The following is a 19,367-nucleotide window of genomic DNA, read 5'->3' as shown; positions in this document are numbered from 1 at the left end:
CGGGCCAGGAGAGGTCTGCCACACCATGTGGGTAACCTCCAGGGCCAGGGATCGAACTCACACTAAAGCAGCTGTGGCTCGCTTGCAGTGCTACGTCCTAACCTGCTGTGCCACCAGGGAGGGCCCACTATGCACTTAAAAAATATTAATTATTTATACATACAGAACTGGGGTGCAGGCCAGTGGTGCAGGGGTGGTAAGAGGACTAAGCAAAGACAGAGTGGGGAGCAGAACAAGCAGATTTACAAAGTGCACTGCTGAGGGGAGCAGTGAGCAGAATAGGAGAGGTCTGCAATGCCATGTGGGTCACCTCCGGGGCCGGGATCAAGCCCGTGCTAAGCAGCTGCAGCTAGAGCTAGGTTTGTAGTGCTGCACTTTAATCTGTTGTACTACCAAGGAAGGCCCTTAACTCTGCACTTCTAGGAGTAAAGTCTTTAACATGTTTTCTTCATTGTTGATGATTTTGCTGGGTGATGTTCATTTCCTAGGGTTCAACTATACAGTGACAACTCCTGAATCTCTTACCTCCCAGCCTTGTATTGACTGAGCAGTATACCAGTTTTAGGGACACAATAGGAAATAAGACAGGATTTAAGGAACATGCAAATTGATGAGGGAGGCACAAATTATAAATATTTAATTACGATCAGTTTCATAAAGGAGACACAGTAGATTTAAAAGTCTACAATGAAGGAGAATTGTGCCTGATGAACTTAAATGTGAGCTCTATTTGAACAATAAGTAAAACGTCTAAACAAAAGTGCACAAGTAAAGAGGGTTCAATGGAGAATATTATATCAGAGAAAATGCTGAAGGCAGAAGGTGTAAGTGTCTGGGAAATAGTTCAAGGCAGAACTAGGACATAGCTAGGAGCTATGAGAACGTACATTTTGGTTTCGTAGAAAGAAGAACATCCAAATTATCAGAGCCACAAAGTTGTAATGTGAGCACCCACAGGAGATCTTTCAAGTGTGGGTTTATGAGGACATTAAAAAAAAAAGTGTGGGTTTATGAGGACATTAAAGAGAGTTCAACCATGAGGAATGGGGAAGTGTGGCCTAAACCACTAGATCATTTCTTGCACTGAGGATCAGTCATTCTATCATTTTTCCTCTTGGGCCCACAGAATAGTATAAAATTTATACAGTTTATTTTAAACTGTCGTATCTAAAACATTTTTATTTGAGTCTACTTTCAATTTTAGCATCCTAAAATTGGCTTACTGTAGCTATCAGACTCTTTACTGTCTAGTCTTGTTACTGATCTTTTTTGAACATCATTTAACCCCTCTTAGGTAAGAATGGATCAAAACTATATTTGATTGAGATAATAAAAGATCAGGATTTTGGGCTCTCCCTGGTGGCACAGAGGGTTAAAGCACAGCACTAAGAAGCTAAAGCAGCTTCAGCATGAGTTCGATCCCTGCCCTGGACCTGCCTGCCTCTCACCTTAGCAGTGTACTTTGTCAGTTGGCCTGTTCTGCTCCCCCCTCTGTCTCTGGTGAATCTTCTTACCACCCCTGCACCTTTGGCCTGTACTCCAGTTCTGTATGCATAAATAAATAAATCTTTAAAAAAAAAATCAGGATTTTTAAGTGCCTTTCTGGATCAGAAATTCTCAGAATACCTCATCAAGGAGGAACTTACAAGGTCCATTTCTTTCAGCTTTAAAATCAAGAACTTTATGGTAGAATATCATACCTAATTTTTGGTATTCATATTATTGTTATAGTCTATTTTTCTCCAAAATAGTTAAATACTATTACATTCTATTTTGAAATGCAGGTAGTTAAAGTAATTGTCAAAATATATTTGGCAGTAAGTTTGAAAATATCTAATGGGTCGAGTTGCTGAGAGTTTTGTGGTTACTTTTTATTATTTGTAAATAAAACTTGAGAAAAGGTGGTGGTGAAGTGAGGTTGGTCTTCTTGTGACATTACATTTTTAATCACTTCACAAACAGCATTTTTTTTGTTAAAAATGAACTGTATAATGTTCTATCTTTGATTGAAGATGAAGTACAAGTTTTGTGAGCCAATGCATAATAACTGAGATTACAATTACATTTAATGCTTAAAACCAAAACATTTTTAAAAGTTATTCATTATGTAGTGTTCCTTCACTGCTCTAAGTACAGCATAGGCAGTTTACAAATTCTTAATTAGAACCAAATTTTCTAAATGTTGTTCCAGATTGTTCTCATTGGTTACCTATGATTCTTTGTTTTAATCCTCTTTTATTACAATAAGTTAATTTCACCTTACACCTATGCGTATTTCATGTGGTATACTTTCTAAGGTCCTTCAGGAGTAACATGGAACAAAATAAGAAAGTATTCTCTAAATTTACAATCAAAGAACAAAAGAAAAAATAAAGAATTGCACTTTAATAAAGAAAGACAATTGAAGACCAAACAATAAAGAAAGACAATTGAAGACCAAACACTTTAATAAAGAAAGACAATTGAAGACATTTTATTGGTGTAAAAGCAAAATATAGCAGATCAATCTAAGACATAAGAAACTGTGTAGAACTATAAAACAAATAGACTGACTATCTAAACAAATAATTTCCAAAAGAGGAACTAACAGGTTTTAAAAGACAGGTAAACATGCAACTTTATTAGAAGTCAAAGAAATTCAAAATCAAATAATAGTTACCTTAAACTGCTTTAGTGCTTATTCTCAGCAATTCTACTCTTGATGATATAGCTTAAATCCTTGCCTATGTTTAAACTGAACAAAATAATAGTGAAATTAGATCACAGTTTGCTGGGAAAATATTGGAGTCCTGAAAAAGGGAAATTATCAAATAAATTAGGGTTATTCCCATTAGAAATACTACAAATCCTAAATCAAATTTAGGACTATACAGTAGAGACAAAAACTGATGCTATTGTACATGAAGTGTGGTTAAATTCAATAAACTACCATGTCATTAAAAAAGCAAAAGTAAAACAGTATGAAAATGTTAAGAATGGATGTTTAGCTGTTGAACTCTTGCAATCATTTTTTAGGAGAGGTTGGGAGAGCGGCAAACTTAATGTTTGACATTTATTTTATGTTTTCTATTATGAGCACATTGTTATAACCAATCAAATATGCAAAAATTATTTAACAGAACTCAATATGTAAATTTTAAGACATAAAAATTAAATGAGAAATAAAAATGAGAAAGGCATTTTGCCTGATTTCTCCATTGAATACATATTTACATGATACATTCATCAAATGTAATAATAGTATAAACATTTACTAAGTATGTTTGTGTCCCAAGAATTCACATATTGGAATTCATTCAGTCCCACAAAAACCCAAGTGTGGAGAGGTCGTCTGACAATCTCCATTTTTCTGGTGAAGAAAGTAAAGTCACCAAAATGGGTAGTAAATCACAAAGTATTCAGTGCCCATTAATTTGTTAATTTGAACCAAATTAGGCAGCATTTGAAGTACAGTATTCCAGTCCACTGTGCTTCTCAGTCATCTTCTTTTACATCAATATGAGAGATAAATAAATACTTTACACCCGTGGATGCTGTGTTGGTAGTTTGCATCAAGGACACTGAAAGTTGGATGTCAGTTCCCTTTTATTTGTTGGGAGTTTTCAGAGATGAAGACTACTTCCACTTAGTTTTTAAAGCATGGATAACTCATTGAAGGTCAAAGTTTATCAAATGATTTTTTTTATTTATTTTGAAGATATAAGGGACAAACATTCAGATCATAGCACCAAAATTTTGTGACAAAAATTCTTCAAAAAGAAAATAAAGAAATGAATAATAGTAGCATACAGTATATAAGAGCTTATATATTTTCCTTTAAAGCTATCTTTGTGTGGGATTCAAGTGATAAAGTAGGTTTTTGTGGCACTTGGAGTTTTGTGGCACTTGGACAATGGATCCTATATTCTGACATGAGACATTCCCAACCCTACTGCTGATTATGCCCTGGAGTGTGGTCTGCCTTCTGCCAAGCTCTTTTCTCCTCGGTTTCTTAATTGAAAATGATTGCTATGGCCTCAAGTTGCGAGGGCTCATTTACACTTTATAAAATAACTAGCTTATATGTTTAGGAAGTTATAACAGTGATTCTTTATTATTTTTAAAATTATAATAGAAGCCATAGTAATAGTTTAGAGAGAAAATTTTGATAGGTACATAAATAAGGGACAGAAATTTGGGGAAGCAGAGAAAGAATAAAATCCTGTAAATAGGGGTATCTTTGTCAGTGTTCTAAGGCAAGAGGAATGGGGATCATTGCTTGCAAGAAGACTGAAGGTTGTTAAGTACCAAATATTGGGAACTGGGCAGGGAAATGAGGAAAAAGAAAGTGATGCTGTTTCATTCTTATCTACTTTGATTAGCAACTGAATGCACTTTGAGATTCTTGCTTGCATATGCTGCCTCCCTCTTAATTAAAACAATTGTTCTAAAAGTTTTTAGTACCCAGCCATTAACTTCTCTGCTTCAATGGGCATGTCAGTAAATGAAAACCTCAGAAATGTCTGCAGAGATGCTGTGGAAGCTAGAAAAGCCTAAGCTCTCCCCAGGCACAGAATGGAAGCCTTCAGGAGCCTCTTATTCTGTTCTCCTTATCACTATAGCCAAGCCCCCCAGGCATGCTCCTTTCTTCTGTGACTTCAGCACCAGTGTTTGATCCTTCCAGCTGCCTTGTCCAAGAATGTTCAATATCCTCTAGCGAAAGAAACTAGCTCACTACTGTCTTTGATTAGGTTGCAGCCCTAGTCTAGTTACATCTCTCCATCCTCTTTAGGTGATAAAGCACAACAGTTTGTTTGAAGTCTAGTATGAGCATATTTTCTTTTATGAAGCACACTCAACCCGTTAAACCTGTAATGGGATTGTGTTGTCTTCCTGTCTCCTTTACCATCTCCCTTTACCCTAAGCTTTCTCTTTCCCTTATGGCTTCCTTTAACACTTCCCCGCCTCTCTCTCCCCACCCCCTTCTTTTCCCCAGTTCCTATTCCATATCTGATCTAACTCCTTCCGTGGTTTTCTGACATTCCATAACCTTTTGGAAGCAAATAGTCCGGGTAGAAATAAGTGCAGTAAAGCAGCATTAGCCTTCCTGACCTGCCTTCCAGCTGAGCACAGAACCCTGGCCTGCTGTTCCTCTAGTTCACTCTGTATTACTCACTTCCCTCAACTCGCGTCCAATTCAGGGAAGATTCTTGGCCTCATGTTCATTTAAGGACAGATCTGGGTTCAGCAACCTCACAGTGAGCAGTGCAGACTGATCCCTGGTGTGTCCTTTCTTTGTTCACCCGGCCCACCTGTCTGCTTGGCACGGAAATGTAGCATGCTGATTGATCATGGTGGGCCTGAGGAAAGTGGAGCTTTTATTAACTCAGACTGCCAACAGTACAAACACACAGAGCAACAAAACTAATCAAAAGGAAAGGGAGAGAGATTGCTTTTAAACAGTGAGAGCAACCCGAAACTTAAAATATACTCAGAATGTGTCCCTTCACAGAAGTGGAAGAGAAAAAAAAACTCCCCTCCTCTCCCACGTCTTCATTCTCCTGGGCGTTACTAGCATACACACGAGCCAGGGCCTGTCTGTAGCAGCAACTCCTAAGGTTCTCACACACCCTGTCTTAGCAGGAATGTATTTCTGACCTCTCCTAATAGAAAGGCCCCATGAAAGGCTTGCCTCAGTTCACTGCCCATTCAGTCATCTTGTCACCCCGGACAGTCCGCCCAAATACTTTCACTGTTACTTTTTCCCACTTTAAATCTTCTGATTGGGCTGCCGATAATATAACACTATAAGCACCTTGTGAAAATACAAGTGGTAGTACACCCGACTTCTGTGTTTTCTACATAGTGCAACTTTAACTATAACTTAAACAAAACCAGACAAAATTTCACTGTCATTCGTGTATAATGCACTAGGCCTGGGATCCCTTGTATCTCACTTTTCCCATTTGTATCCATTTTTCATTAAACTTACTCCATAATCCCTTTTTCCTCTACTAGGAACTGTTGTAAGGGTGGATGTTGCCTTTATTTTTCTATCCCCCTCTGAAAGTATCATGTCTTGTTTATACTAGGCACCATTTGCATTTCTTGGATTGGATACATTAACCCATAGCCGCCACTCGCCTTGCCATTTGCTTTCAACAGTTTGATTACCAAGTGTTTTGGAGTATGTCTGTCTGGTATTGTTTTGTTTGGACTCTTTTAGCCTCTTGGATCAGGATGTCTGGTTTTGTTCCCTAGGTTGAGGTGGTTCTCAGCAATTATTTCTTTAAATAAATTTTCTATGCCTTTCTGTTTCTCATCTCCTCCTGGAACCCCCATGGTGAGGCTTTTGTTTCTCTTTAGGTTATCCCAAAGAAGTCTTACACTGTTTTAGTTTTTTTTTTTTTAATTTTTCTTGTTCTACTTGTTTACTTGTTTGCTGTCTACCACTGTACATTCAAGTTCACTGTTTCTCTCCATCACTCACGTTTGTCTTTTGTCATATTTTTAAATTCTGTTTTCATGTTCATGTTCCCCAGATCCATTAATTCCTTTGCAGCAGTCTTTTTATTGTTCTTTAAAAATTTATTTCATTTATTTATGCATATAAGAACTGTGATTTAGGCTAAAGGTGGGGGTGGGGAGGATGAGAGGATTCATCAAAGATAGAGTGGGGAGCAGAACAGGCAGATTGACTGAAGTCTACTGCGGAGAGGAGCAGTGGGAGAGACAGGAGAGTTCTGCTGTGCCATGTTGTTTAGCTCCTTGGCCTGTGATTGAACTCATGTTGTAGTGGCTGCCAATAGCTTCATTGTGCTGAGATTTAGCCCCTTGACAGGCCACCAGCGAGGCCCCCTACAGCACTCCTATATATATTGTTTGTCTTTATTGCATTAATGTTTTTGATCATCCATTCTTATTCTTAAATTCAGTTAATGTGATTATAACTGTTACCTTAAGCTCCTCATCAGACAGATTCTCAGTTTGTAAGACTAAGATAACTCTTGGATTTGGATTTTTATGTTCCACACTTGTGCATTACATTCTTCTGTCTCTCCATTTTTATTTTTTGGTGATTATAATTGGGAGCTTCCTATTGATTCTTATTTGTTATGGCAAGAAGTTATCTTAAGTTGGTTTTATACCCCACCTATAAGTAGATGAGTATAATATCAGGGTCTTTTGGTGTTTGTTATTTCATAGATAAAATCCTCTGCACCTGTTCAGATGATTGGGCCACTGGTGTCAATGAGGGCTCATGGGTAGAGGTAATTGGGTACTGAAAGGTCATTGCCAGTGCACCCAGAGTTCAGGTTTCCTGTATTTCATTGAATAACCAAGCTGTGTAGTGAAGATGTGTTATGGCCCCTTTCCCTCAACCCACTCCTCAGCCATAATGTCTAGAACAATCTTGTACCTGCCTCAGTTTCTGCGCTGTGGTTGAGCATTAGATCTGCTATGGTGGGGATTATAGTCGAGATCAGCTTGTAAACCAGGAATTGTCTTCCTATTGAGGTGGGAGTATTACCCCCAGGCAGTTACACCTGTTACCATGCAGGTGCTTCAGACTCTTCTGGATTTTAGCCCTCGTTAAGACATGTTTTACATGTCAAAAACAAAAGCTGCAAATTATAGCTTTTCCTGTGACAAAACACATGTGATCAGATCTAGATCTCCCTGCCATTTCTGGCTACAGCTATTCTTTGGGTGTTACATGCTCTGGCCTGTAATCACCACTGGTACCCTTATTCTCGCAGCGCGTGCAGCTCCATTTGCATTATTAGACTCTGGGTTTCAGGGACTCTGATCTGGGTGTGTGCCCCTGAATGAACAGCTACAGAGGGTCTCCATACGGTAGCTGCCCCTTCCATCAGCTATGCAACCCCAGATCACTCCCAAGTACAGTTTAATCAGAGTGTCCTTTTCCTCCCTCTCATGCTGTAGCTCTTGATATATTTAATAATCACCCTTAAGTCAGTGAGGGGTGGTTATCTCGGGTTAGGTGTGTTTTGATAGCAAAGGCATGTACCCTGAGTTGTCACGTCTGCCATCTTGCTGGACTTCTCTACATACAGTTTCCACCCCCTCACAGACTATTGAATTAATCTGCAGAGCAATATAATATAATTTTAGCCAAATAGCATAATTTGAACTGATCAGGAATTACACTGTATCTGAAGGTGTGATTGATGTCTGAGTTATTTGCTACCTCCCAAGTGAAATTGAGAAATCTGAAACCAGGGATGCCATATTGCTTAAGTCCAGAAGGCACATTTAGTTGAAAGAGACTTCCTGCCAATGACAAACTAAGGGTAGTACATAGTATATGAGACTGTAATAGGATGGTCCCTAGGAAAAGGGGAAGTTCCAGGTTCCCTGCCCCACCCAGAAGGAGAGTGGAGCTGAGCAGAGAAAAAAAGAGAGAAGAGGAGGGAGGAAAAGATAAGAAGGAAACTGGATAGAGAACAAGAAGGAGACCTGAGGAAGCCACATGGAGCAGCAAGCATGTGATGAAGAAACTGTGCTTATTTCCTGACCCTGGACTAGTTAAGGCAGATGTGGGTGAGATACCTGTAGGGAGGTGACTGTGGCAGTGTTTATATTGACTTTGATTTTGCTCTTTTCCTCCCAGACTTGTCTGGCCATTTCTGACCCTTTTCCAGGGTCCCGTCCAGAAGGTGCTTTAGTCTTGTGTCAGGCTTTCAGGCCTTGCTTTGGGCCAATTCCTTTTGGGTTGAGTTTTGCCCACGAGGGGATGGGTAACTTCAGGTGTTTGATTTAGAAGTTATATTCTCTGTGTTCCGTATTGTATATTTACTGTATTAAAGTGCCTTTTCATTAAAGTTTTATATGTTTTGTCTTGACACGGGAGATGGCAGAACCCACTTAGAGCAGGCAGGTTTGGGGCTTCAGGGGTGCCTCTCTCTCCCTGTCCTGTAACAGATTTGGTGTCCTGTAACAAGACCATTCACTGCAGCCCTACCTAAAATCTCTGCAGCGTGAGGAAATGTGATTGGATATGTGCCTGGTGAGCTCTGCTGGCTAGGTCCTATTTTTGCTTTTGAAGATAAACAAGTAGTCGCTTAGGGATATGATTTAATTTTCAGTTCTGTCATTGGTTCATTGACTGAATCCCCTCAGTGTCCCAAAAAGTAAGATAGTGAGCCATTGTGGTACCTGGGGGAAGAACATTCCAGATGGAGATGACAAATCAAAAGACTGAATCGGGAGATTTTCTTTCATCAATGTGTTAAACCAATAGCAACAGGCCAGTATAGGCTGATTGTGTGACTCAGAGGGAGAGTATAGGGAATAAAGGAGATGAGATTAGAGAATGGAGACACAGATTGGCTGGGAGGGTGAGGTTGCTTGTGCTGGTCACTTCATCCTGTGTGGTCATTTGAAAGGACTTTTGCTTTCCCTGAATCTGCTGTCCAATGACAGATATGTCATTTTTTTAAACCTTTTTTTTTTTTCTTTTCAGTTGAGGTGATGTTGGTTTTTGTATTTTGGAAATATAAATAAGATCCCTCCCCTTTTGGTGATGTTGCCATGGCACTGCCATCACCAAAGCTCCCATAGTGGAACATGGACTTTCATTTTAACATAATCCACTATGACTGCTGTGTTGAGAATATCCTCTAAGATCAAGAGCAGAAGTATCCAGAACAGTTAGAGACTCATTTCCAGGGTGAGATGATGGTTTGCAACAGGGTGGTAACAATAGAAGTTAGATGACTCTGTATATATTTTAAAGACTTGATGTCACCTCCCAAGAGAAATTGTGTTAACACAAATATTATGTTCTAGTTGTTATTTTTTTTAAAATAAGACTTTCATTTGTCTTAGAACATTTTTTAAAGCTATGTATGAATGATTTTTCCTAAAGAGAATTATATCTCATGACACCTACTACAGTTTGCTTTAGTTCCTTAATTTAGTTGCATTGAAGGTATGAGTGAATTTTTGATGGTATTTTAGTAAGAAATACCAGACCCAACTAATCTAGGAAGTTTATATGTAGAACTTTTACAAAGCAGTATTTGAGCCTTTGGCTGAATGCCAGCTTAAATTTTTATGGATTTCTACATTTCAGACAGCTTTTAAATACTGGAATTAATGAAGGATTGATCTTCACTGCTTCTCATACTGAAATACTGGTAAAAATCTACCAAGTACTTTAAATGGTTTAGTTAGAGGATTGCCCGGAGAAGACATAGTCTGACTCTAATGCTGAAACAGCTGATCCAGAACTGTCAGCGGTGTTTTCCACTCCTCTTTTAACCCTGTGTGAAGACTTAACTGTTTATATATGGATCTCTAGAGGACACTTACTTTTTTGTAGTCTCTTGTATTTTTCCTTATTGAAGTGACTTTTTTCCTACACAATTTCTCATCTCATTTTTTTTTCTTTTTTCTCCTGTTGGAGACAAATATGGTAATTAACTTGGGCAAGACAAATTACAAAGCAGAAAAATAATGATTTAGCGTGGTAGCACAATACCCATGAGATCAAAATATATTTTCCTGAAGATTTTTGTGGATTATTTCTTTGACATTCTACTCAGTTACCAAACAAGGAGTGTGTTTGTCTAGTCTATGTAAAAGAGAAGTGATTTCTTAGAAGTATATTCTATGTGTGAGGGATGAAACTCTTAAATCTTGTTTTAAGAGTTTTAAACAGCAAGCTTCTAGTCAGTGTGTATGTCTTTCTTGCTACACATATATCTGAACTGGTCATTCATTATGTCTCATAATACATAGAAAAAGGCATGTGACACTGCACTTGATTAGCCAGAAGAGCTCTTTCTAACTAATAGATTCTAGAATATGACCCAAAATATTTATTTTGTTGTTCCCATAAGACCTGGTTCTTAAGCTGCAGACACTGGGTTCACAGCAACATCAGCCAGGAACTTCTTGAAACTATCACAGGTTTTCCTCCAGACCCACTAAAACTGCAACTCTGGGACTTTCTGGCTCTCTGCTTGCTCAAGTCTTCTAGGAGATTCTAATGTACAGTAGAGCCTGAGAAAACTAACATTTCCAGGCATTATGGTATTGACCGGGATTGATGGATCCCTGCATCCCTGCATATGTTTTCCCAAGTTTTCTCACTTTCTTTTCCTAACCTTCCTCTTCAGTTCACAGTGCCCTGGCTCCATCTAATGGCCTACCTACCCTCAATTTCTGAGCCCCTGTAGCTACTCCTGCTCACCAAGCCTGGGGGTCTCTCTCGTATTTGTGGGCTCAGCAGGCCTTTATATTCCTCAGTGAAAACACCTATGGTCAACTTACTAATGTGGTTCATTTCTCCTAAGGTAATAGAAATGCCTTTCTGTATAAGACAGTTTACTTCTCAACACTAAGAGGAGAGGATGGAGATCCACATCCTGACACTTTACATTATATATGGATGGCCATGTTGGGGTAATTCTTAAATGCCCCTTTTCCAGCATAATTTATATTACCATTCCCCTTTTCCTTTTTGAAGTGTTCTAGTTTAGTTATATTATACTAAATTTAAATTGTAAGCAATTCTAACACTTGGAAAGTGGTCAAAAAAAGGACTCACTGAGAAGGAAACGTTTTAGGGCATACAAATGAAAGATGTCAACTGACAACAGGTAGACAAAACCGGTCTGGAGTTTGGGATGGAACCAAGGAGAGAAAACTGAGTGAATTTTAAGGCAAAGATGTGAAGCAACAGGAAACATCAAGGGAAGAGGAAAGAGCATCTTGAGGCTAGAACCTGTGTTTGGAAGGGGAAATAATAGATGAAGCAGATAGACAAGGGGCGATTTGATATAAAATCTTCCTGGAATAATAACTAATGTTGAGATTTATTACTCCCCAGTAACATATCAATTTCGGCTCTTTGGATAGTTACTAAAGAGAAACCTGCCGTATCTTTTTTCCCTTATATGTTTGTTCTAGGCATTTAAAATACACATTGCTCTATTTTTCATCAGTTGTGCACTATATTTTTAAAAACAATCATTGTATGACAAGGCAGAATAATAATTTACTTTCAGCTTGGGCCCACATTTTCAAATCCACTTCTATAAAGCTACCACACAATGTACACCCCGTAATATTTTATGCCTGTACCCTAACAGAACACTAGCCCTGCGCTACTGAGATATATGGTCTGTTGAGAACAGGATGGGGAGAAGTATGAAAATGCTGAGCTAATGCCTCGTGATACTGATTTTCTGAATGTTAATATACTGAATGAATTTTGCTGTTATCAGGTGATCATATGGGAATTTCTTGCCGCTATTTACAACACTAAAAATTGTGTTTCATGCAGTTTGGAAACTTTGCAAGCTGTTTATAAAGTATATTATCTGCCAAAGTGCACTTAAAACAATGAAGCATTTTTAAATTTTAATTAAAATTATGTATTTAACTTTACACAATTGCTTAACATTATTTCTGTTTGTTATTGAAGATTAAAGAAGTGTCTGCAATTGACAAAGCTTGAAGGCTTTGCCCTTGAGCAAGACTGGAAATTCTATACTTTTCTCTCACCACTCTTTATCAACTGATGTTTAGAAATGCTTAACTGTAAGCAGTGGCTGAGTTTTATTATAAATCTTAAAGCAGAAACATCCCCCTGTATTTTAAGGACTGGCCCTTTTGCATAAGATGACAATTTGTAATATCAATTAAACAATCTATCATAGGCTCTTTCAACAGTTGTTAGAGAGGATTTACTCCTTTAAAGATTTTTTTTCTGGTTTGGTGTGTAGCTCAAGATTTGCAAATCATTTTTGTAACCATTTTAGTATCATCAAAATCTTGAACAAGCAGGAAACTCAAAGTAGAAAAACTATTCATTAAACCACAACTGTACAAGTCCAGCAATGGCATGAACACTTTCAGCAATCTGTTACTCCTTGATTTGGTTTCTTTTGAATATATATTTGAAATAATACTTAACATCATTGCTGTTGCTGTAGTTATAAAAGTGCAGTCTGTTTTCTCGGTTTGCAGTCTGTTTTTTCGGTTTCACCACCTTAAAATTGGGCCCAAGTTTTGTTTTCTTTCCCTTCACAAGATGTCTCTTGGATAACGTGTAGCAATTCTTGAGAGGCAGTTTCAAAGAGCTTTGTGCTTTTAACCTTAAGGTGACTGGAAACCCAACTTAGTATTTATTGTTTATTAGTCAGACTGATTAAATTTCAAAAATTGGTTCTCTGTTAAATAGAAGAAATGAATACTTCACTCTGGATTTCTGTTTGTATCTATCAAGAGCCTTAGAACACTTTTAAAGAACCAATAATTAAAAGTGACTCATTTTTAATATCTATTACATGTTTAATTTTATTTATTGCTTCCATAGTCTATGAGGTGTTTTTGTTTTGCTTTTTTTTTTAATGTGCCATATAGAAGTCCTGTAACTATCCTGCAATTAAAAGAAAGACATGCTAACTATAGCTTGATGATGAGTGTACATACATCTTAGCTGCACAGCACATTTACCTTGCCTCTTTTATTTTACTCTGTAACAGCTTTATGGTTTTGGTAGGGTTATTATTTTCCAAGCTGAAGTTCACTGGCTTTCAAACTTACAGGTCAATTTCTTCTGGAAGAAGCTCGCCTCATTGAAGCAGCTGAGATGGCAAAAAAAGCAGCTGAACTGGACAGTACAGAGTTTGATGTGGTTTTCAATGCTGCCCACATGCTGAGGTTAGTTTTTTTTTTTTTTTAACTATACCTTGAAAGACCAATTCCTTGGCTTTGGAAAGCAATTAAATATACTAATTCCCTAATTATACCTCATCATTCTACCTTCTTAAAGTGAATTATACTGCTTAGTCATCCTCAAACAACTCAGGGAACTTTTATTCATTGTAATTTATATGTACACTACCTAGAGTATATGAACTCTGCATTCTCTGGAGAATTACTGAGATACCGCTCCTTCCTCTTTCCCTTCATTTCAAAAGCTATCAGCTATAAAATACAAAAAGAAAATTGCAGAATTTAAATTGATCACTTATTAAGTCTCTGAACAGAACTTATGTTACTGAGTTAAATGTATCTCATTATTTGTGTTTTTATATTTATTAAATATGGTTTTTTTTCTAAATATCTCTGTAATTAGCACTACTGCTGTGCATTGAAGTGATATTTTTTGACCATTACTACTTAGTTTTTGGACAGATATTTACAAAGTTTCATTACAATAATAGCAAAACAATTAAAAGCCATATCAACAGTTTTGTTGTAAATATAGAAAGATTGTCTCTGAATCTATAAATAGTATTTTAGATTAAAGATGGACCTTTTAAAAATCAAGTGATTTTTAATTCTAGTTTAAAAAGCCTTATTCTGTTATTCCATACTCTTGAATTTAATTCCAATAAGTGTCCACCTAACTTCTTTACCAGGAGACAAGTACACACCAGACTCCTTTCTGGTTTCTAGTGAGAGGTGTATAATTATGTTTATTGCTTTTATAACAGAAGAAAATTTACAGCAGAATTGGTTCATGTTTAGATGGTAAAGCATGAAACTTTGAAAAAAAATCACAGTTTTAAACTTTTAATTTTGAGATCATTGTAGACATATATGTGATTTTAAAAAATATCACAAGCATTCCCTATACCATTCCCCCCAATTCCCCAATGGAAGTATCTTTTAGAACTACATTAGGATATTGATACTGATACAATCTACTGATCATACAAGTTTCCCCCGTTTTATTTGTCTTTCTGTGTATGTGTGTGTAGTTTTATGTGGTTTTTATCATATGTATCATATGTATCATAGGTTTGTATGTCCACAGTTGAAATATATAGTGCTTTCATCACCCCAAAGATCTCACATTTGTCTTTGTATAGCCTCATAACCCCACTTACCCTTGTGACTCAGGAATAAATATTTATTTTTATTTTTTAAAGATTTTATTTATGCATACAAGAACGAAGATATAGGCCAGAGATGCAGAGAGGATTCACCAGGGACAGAGTGGGGAGCAGGACAGGCGAATCTATTGAGATACACTACTGAGGGGAACAGTGGCTGAGACAGAGGTCTGCTGTGCCTTATGTGAGTCAGCACCCTGGCTGGGATCAAACTCATTCCACAGTGGCTGGCGATAGCTTGTAGTGCTGTGACTTTAACCCCTGTGCTACCATGGAGACCCAGGAACAAATAATTAATTGTAGAAGTTTTGTAGGATATTTAGGATTTCAGCCAACATGCGAAAACATTCAAGGTACCTTAATTTGCATTATAGTGTTTGGTGCTATCAAAGGAAGAAAACTATATTTTGCAGGAAGAAAACACTATGCTTTTAGGTATAGTGAACTATTTGCAAAGATGGAAATGCACAAGTTTCTACAGACTAATATCATGTTAATCATATAGATACTTAGCCACCTGTCATTTTGCTACATACTAAATCAGTATCTGAAATTCAAGGTCTACCAATGGAAAAGTATTGCAAGAATAGTACAAAGATGTCCTTGTTAAATATATTGTAACTTTTTCTTAGTTACCATAGAGCTGGAAACCAGTGGAAAGTTTTTGTTATACACTGGTGATGTGGAAATCCTAAGGATTTATTTTTCAGATCTCTCTCTGGCTTTCTACAGTCTGCATTCCTCATTAAGTGGCAGTCAGTCAGTGCTTTCCTGCATTGATTGTGAGAATGACCACAGCAGCCTAGCCATATCCTCAACTTGGTGGCGGTCCCCATGAATGTTTTTACTTCATTTTTCTGTTTTTTGGCGCTGTCATATTTAAGTATCTCTTAAGTGCTTACTGTGCAAGCTGAATACCAACTCCTTTCCTTATTAATCAAGAACATTCAGGACTTTGCTGAAAGGAATAAGAAAGGTTTTTGGTTTTCCCTTGAATTCAGTCTTAACAAAATAGTTACCTATCAAGGTTTTGCTTATTTAAAGTTACATATAATGTTTCCCCTGAGGTTGCCAAATTGTTACAAATTGAGTTTGATATTAATTCTTCCCTCCAGAGCTCTGTTCTTTAGTTTTGTATTTTAGAAAGCAAATTGGCAAGGTTTGTTGACCTTCAGTTGAATGAGAGGAAAAAGTGCACACCTTCTGTTTAGGTAGATTCATATTTGACCTAATACCTCAGATCATCATTTAGGAAAATGTTATAGTTCAAGATATGGTTTGAACACACTTATTTAACTTCCCTTTTCTTGACTAATTCTCAATGAAATGACCCAAAGATTGTATAGAGGAAAAACTGCTTATTTCAGTTGGGATTGTGGGGGGAGGAGAGGGAAAATTCCATCTAGATCACTTAATTGGAAGAGGTAACGAGGTGAAGATGTTGGGCCAATGATCATCTAGTGAATCTTTACTTTATGGGACCTTTCCGAGGGCTGAAGATTGAAAAATTTCTCACCAATCCATTTCAACTTTCAATCGTGGATTAAAAATCTTTTTCTGTAGAATAAGCAAATACAATTCTGAAATACATGATTTCATTTTGGCAGTTCAGTTAAGAATGACAAACCAAGTAAAGGAAACTCATCTGGCAGAGAGATTTGAGAACTTTGCTTATGAAGTCAGAAATAATACTCACCCAGGCCCCTCCCTGGTGATGCAAGGGATTAAGCACAGCACGATGAAGCTGTCTGTAGCCACTGCAGCATGAGTTCAATTCACAGCCAGGGAGGTGACCCACGTGGCACAGCAGACCGCTCTTGTCTCGCCCACTGCTCCCCTCAGCAGTGTACTTCGTCAGTCAGCCTGTTCTGCTCCCCCACTCTGTCTCTGGTGAATCCTCTGACCCCCTGCACCTCTGGTCTGTACCCCAGTTCTTATATGCATAAATAAATAAATCTTTAAAAAAGAAAAAATAGTACTCAACCATGTTACTGCCCTTAGCAATTAGCAACTTTGACCATCCAGAATCTCCCATCACTACCCAGGACCAAGCAGGAGCAAGCGCACATTCATTAGAGAAGTTTTCTCCTGGCCACAATTGCCTCCCACTATGCTTACTTAATTTTCTTGAGTTTGTATCTTATTGGTGGAACCTGAAGCATCTCCTGAAACCTTGGCTCAAAGAAAGTCAGAAGATGAGGACATTTCTGAATACTGCTTCACTTGGGAAGGTCATGTAGTAGCTAACTAGCCAATAGGTTTATAGGGAGGATGACTAGGGGAACTGGTTGGTCTTATGTAATGAATATTGACTAAATGTTCACCTTTTTTCGTACTTAAAATAAAATGGAAAAATACTGGATGCTTCGATGTCAGCATTAAAGAAGCAGGTTGCTTATCATCAAAGGAAAATATCAAAGGAACATAAAAAGCTGGAACTCGGTAGTTGTGTCTATAGAGTTGTCAAAGGAAAGTATTCAATCATTCTATTAGAAGCACTTTGTATCAATGATTTTATTTAATGTTCTCCCCAAACTGGAAGCTAGAAAGAGCACGAAGATATTTGATACCTGGCAGGAAGTCTAAAGACACTAGAAACAAATCTTTTACCTCATTCACAGCATTTGCATATTCTGATATAAAGTATGTGTCTCTGTGTATAGTTTATGTTTTAAGATGTATTTATTTTTGCATACAGAACTAGCCAGAGGTGCAAAGGATTCACCAAAGACAAATCAGGCAGATTGACAAAGTACACTGCTGAGGGGAGCAGCGGGTGGGTCATGAGAGGTCTGTAGTGCCACGTGGGTCACCTCCCTGGCTAGGGATTGAATTCATGCTGAAGTGGCTGCAGCCAGCTTCATAGTACTGTGCTTTAAACTGTTGTGCCACCAAGAGGACCCATGTTTGTGTGTGTGTGTATTTTAATACACTATAAGATAAAGGAGGAACAAGCAAAAGTAGCAGTTCCTCATTATAGCTTCTGTCTGTCTGCACTGTATTTTGCCTTTTATCTGTCATCCTGTTAGTTGTACATATACACATATGAAGTACATAGTTCCAGTGTTTGTAAATTTAAGAGAGCAGAGTGAATACATGAGAAAGAATTCTTTCTCAAATTCTATAAACACAATCTCAGTCATACATATTTTGAAAGTATAGAATTTGAAAGTATGTAACTTTACCAGAAGTGACTTTTTCAAGTGAGAAAGGAACAAAATTAGATTATTTCTCAAAGCATGTCAGTAGAATATGTGATTGTGGGTATTGTGTGTGTGTGTGTGTGCACACGCGCGGCCAGATATTGTCCTCTTTTAACATCTCCAAATAACCAAATACCACTCAAAATGTCATTCAGTTTTCCAAGTACTATTTGTATCTGAGTGCCAACTTTTGGTCAAGTTGGTTGTAATGGTTGAGAGGTGATTTAAGCAAAGGGAAGCGGTAGATAAGGTTAAAAGGAAACATCTTCCACCCCAGTGTCTCTCCAACCTTAAAATGGGTGTGAATCACTTGGGGATTTTGTTAAAAATCAGTATTTTGAGTAAAATTAGTAGGTTAGATTTTATGCTTCTAGCAAGTCCCAGGAGATCGATGCTCATGATATGATTCCTGGACCACCCCACAGGCAGGTCCCCTCTTGCCGTTTCTCTTTACACCACCTGCAACACTTTCTCACCACACCATGATACCTTGAATATAAATAGTCATTTACCGTTTGTAAATGTTACCGCTGGCATTGGCAATACTTATTTCCTTATTTTTAACTTGTCTAGTGATGTGTTGCTGTATAATCTTTCCAGATAAAAGCTTTACTCTGTCCTTAGCAGCCCCTGGAAGATTTGAGATGTTGAAAGGATGGGCTCAAACTCCTACGAGCTAAGAGGGATTTTTTTATAGACCTGTACTGTCAGTCTTTTCCTCTGTGACTGCTATATGTGTGCTTTATCTCATCTTCCTCTATATTTAGGACTGAGTTAGAAGTACTTACAGGTCATGAATTCCATTTTTGTGTCTTGGTAGAGAAGCTTTCATTTAAGGTCTGACATAGGATTTATTCTAGAAGATTGTAAGGATCTTTTCTATTCCATTGTTTTTACATATGTGTGACTCTGGTTTAGCTATTTTAAGATTTTCCATACATTTTTATGTTCTCATTTATTTCATTTCTACTTTTATTCCTACTATGCAATTTATCAACTAAAATTAAAATTTAGTGCTGCTTTCAGTGACTTAAAGCTAAGTGTCAGTTTAGCAGTTGGCAAAAACTTAGGGAAACAATTTTTTTTTTAATTTTCCTGATGGGAACAGACCTATCTCTGGTTAAAAAAAATAAAATAAAATGCTATTTAAGTTTTCCAGAAGAGTAATCACTAAAACTTTAATAAATATCTTTTGTATGAGTCAACTGATGGTTATTATTCACATGGATATTTTTTATTCAAAGTTGAAAACTCACAGTTACTAGTAATTATAAAGAGAGTCTTCTAAATACCACTGGATTTTTTT

The 19,367-nt window shown here is 37.4% G+C and overlaps 1 protein-coding gene across 2 annotated transcripts in view; it reads left to right on the top strand.

The window, feature by feature from the left end:
• Window positions 1-19,367, top strand: part of TMTC2 (transmembrane and tetratricopeptide repeat containing 2) — a 355,937-nt gene that overhangs the window by 282,789 nt on the left and 53,781 nt on the right. For both annotated transcript variants that reach the window (XM_004675843.2, XM_012735302.1), the window contains exon 10: window positions 13,563-13,677. In XM_004675843.2, coding sequence (XP_004675900.1) covers window positions 13,563-13,677 — 115 coding nt within the window. The remainder of the gene's footprint in view (window positions 1-13,562; window positions 13,678-19,367) is intronic.

Source organism: Condylura cristata, unplaced genomic scaffold (assembly GCF_000260355.1).
Source record: "Condylura cristata isolate star-nosed mole 26May11 unplaced genomic scaffold, ConCri1.0 scaffold00004, whole genome shotgun sequence".
Classification (NCBI taxonomy): Eukaryota; Metazoa; Chordata; class Mammalia; order Eulipotyphla; family Talpidae; genus Condylura; species Condylura cristata.
Note: the sequence above shows the minus strand (reverse complement) of the source record. Positions and strands in the feature narration are given on the sequence as shown.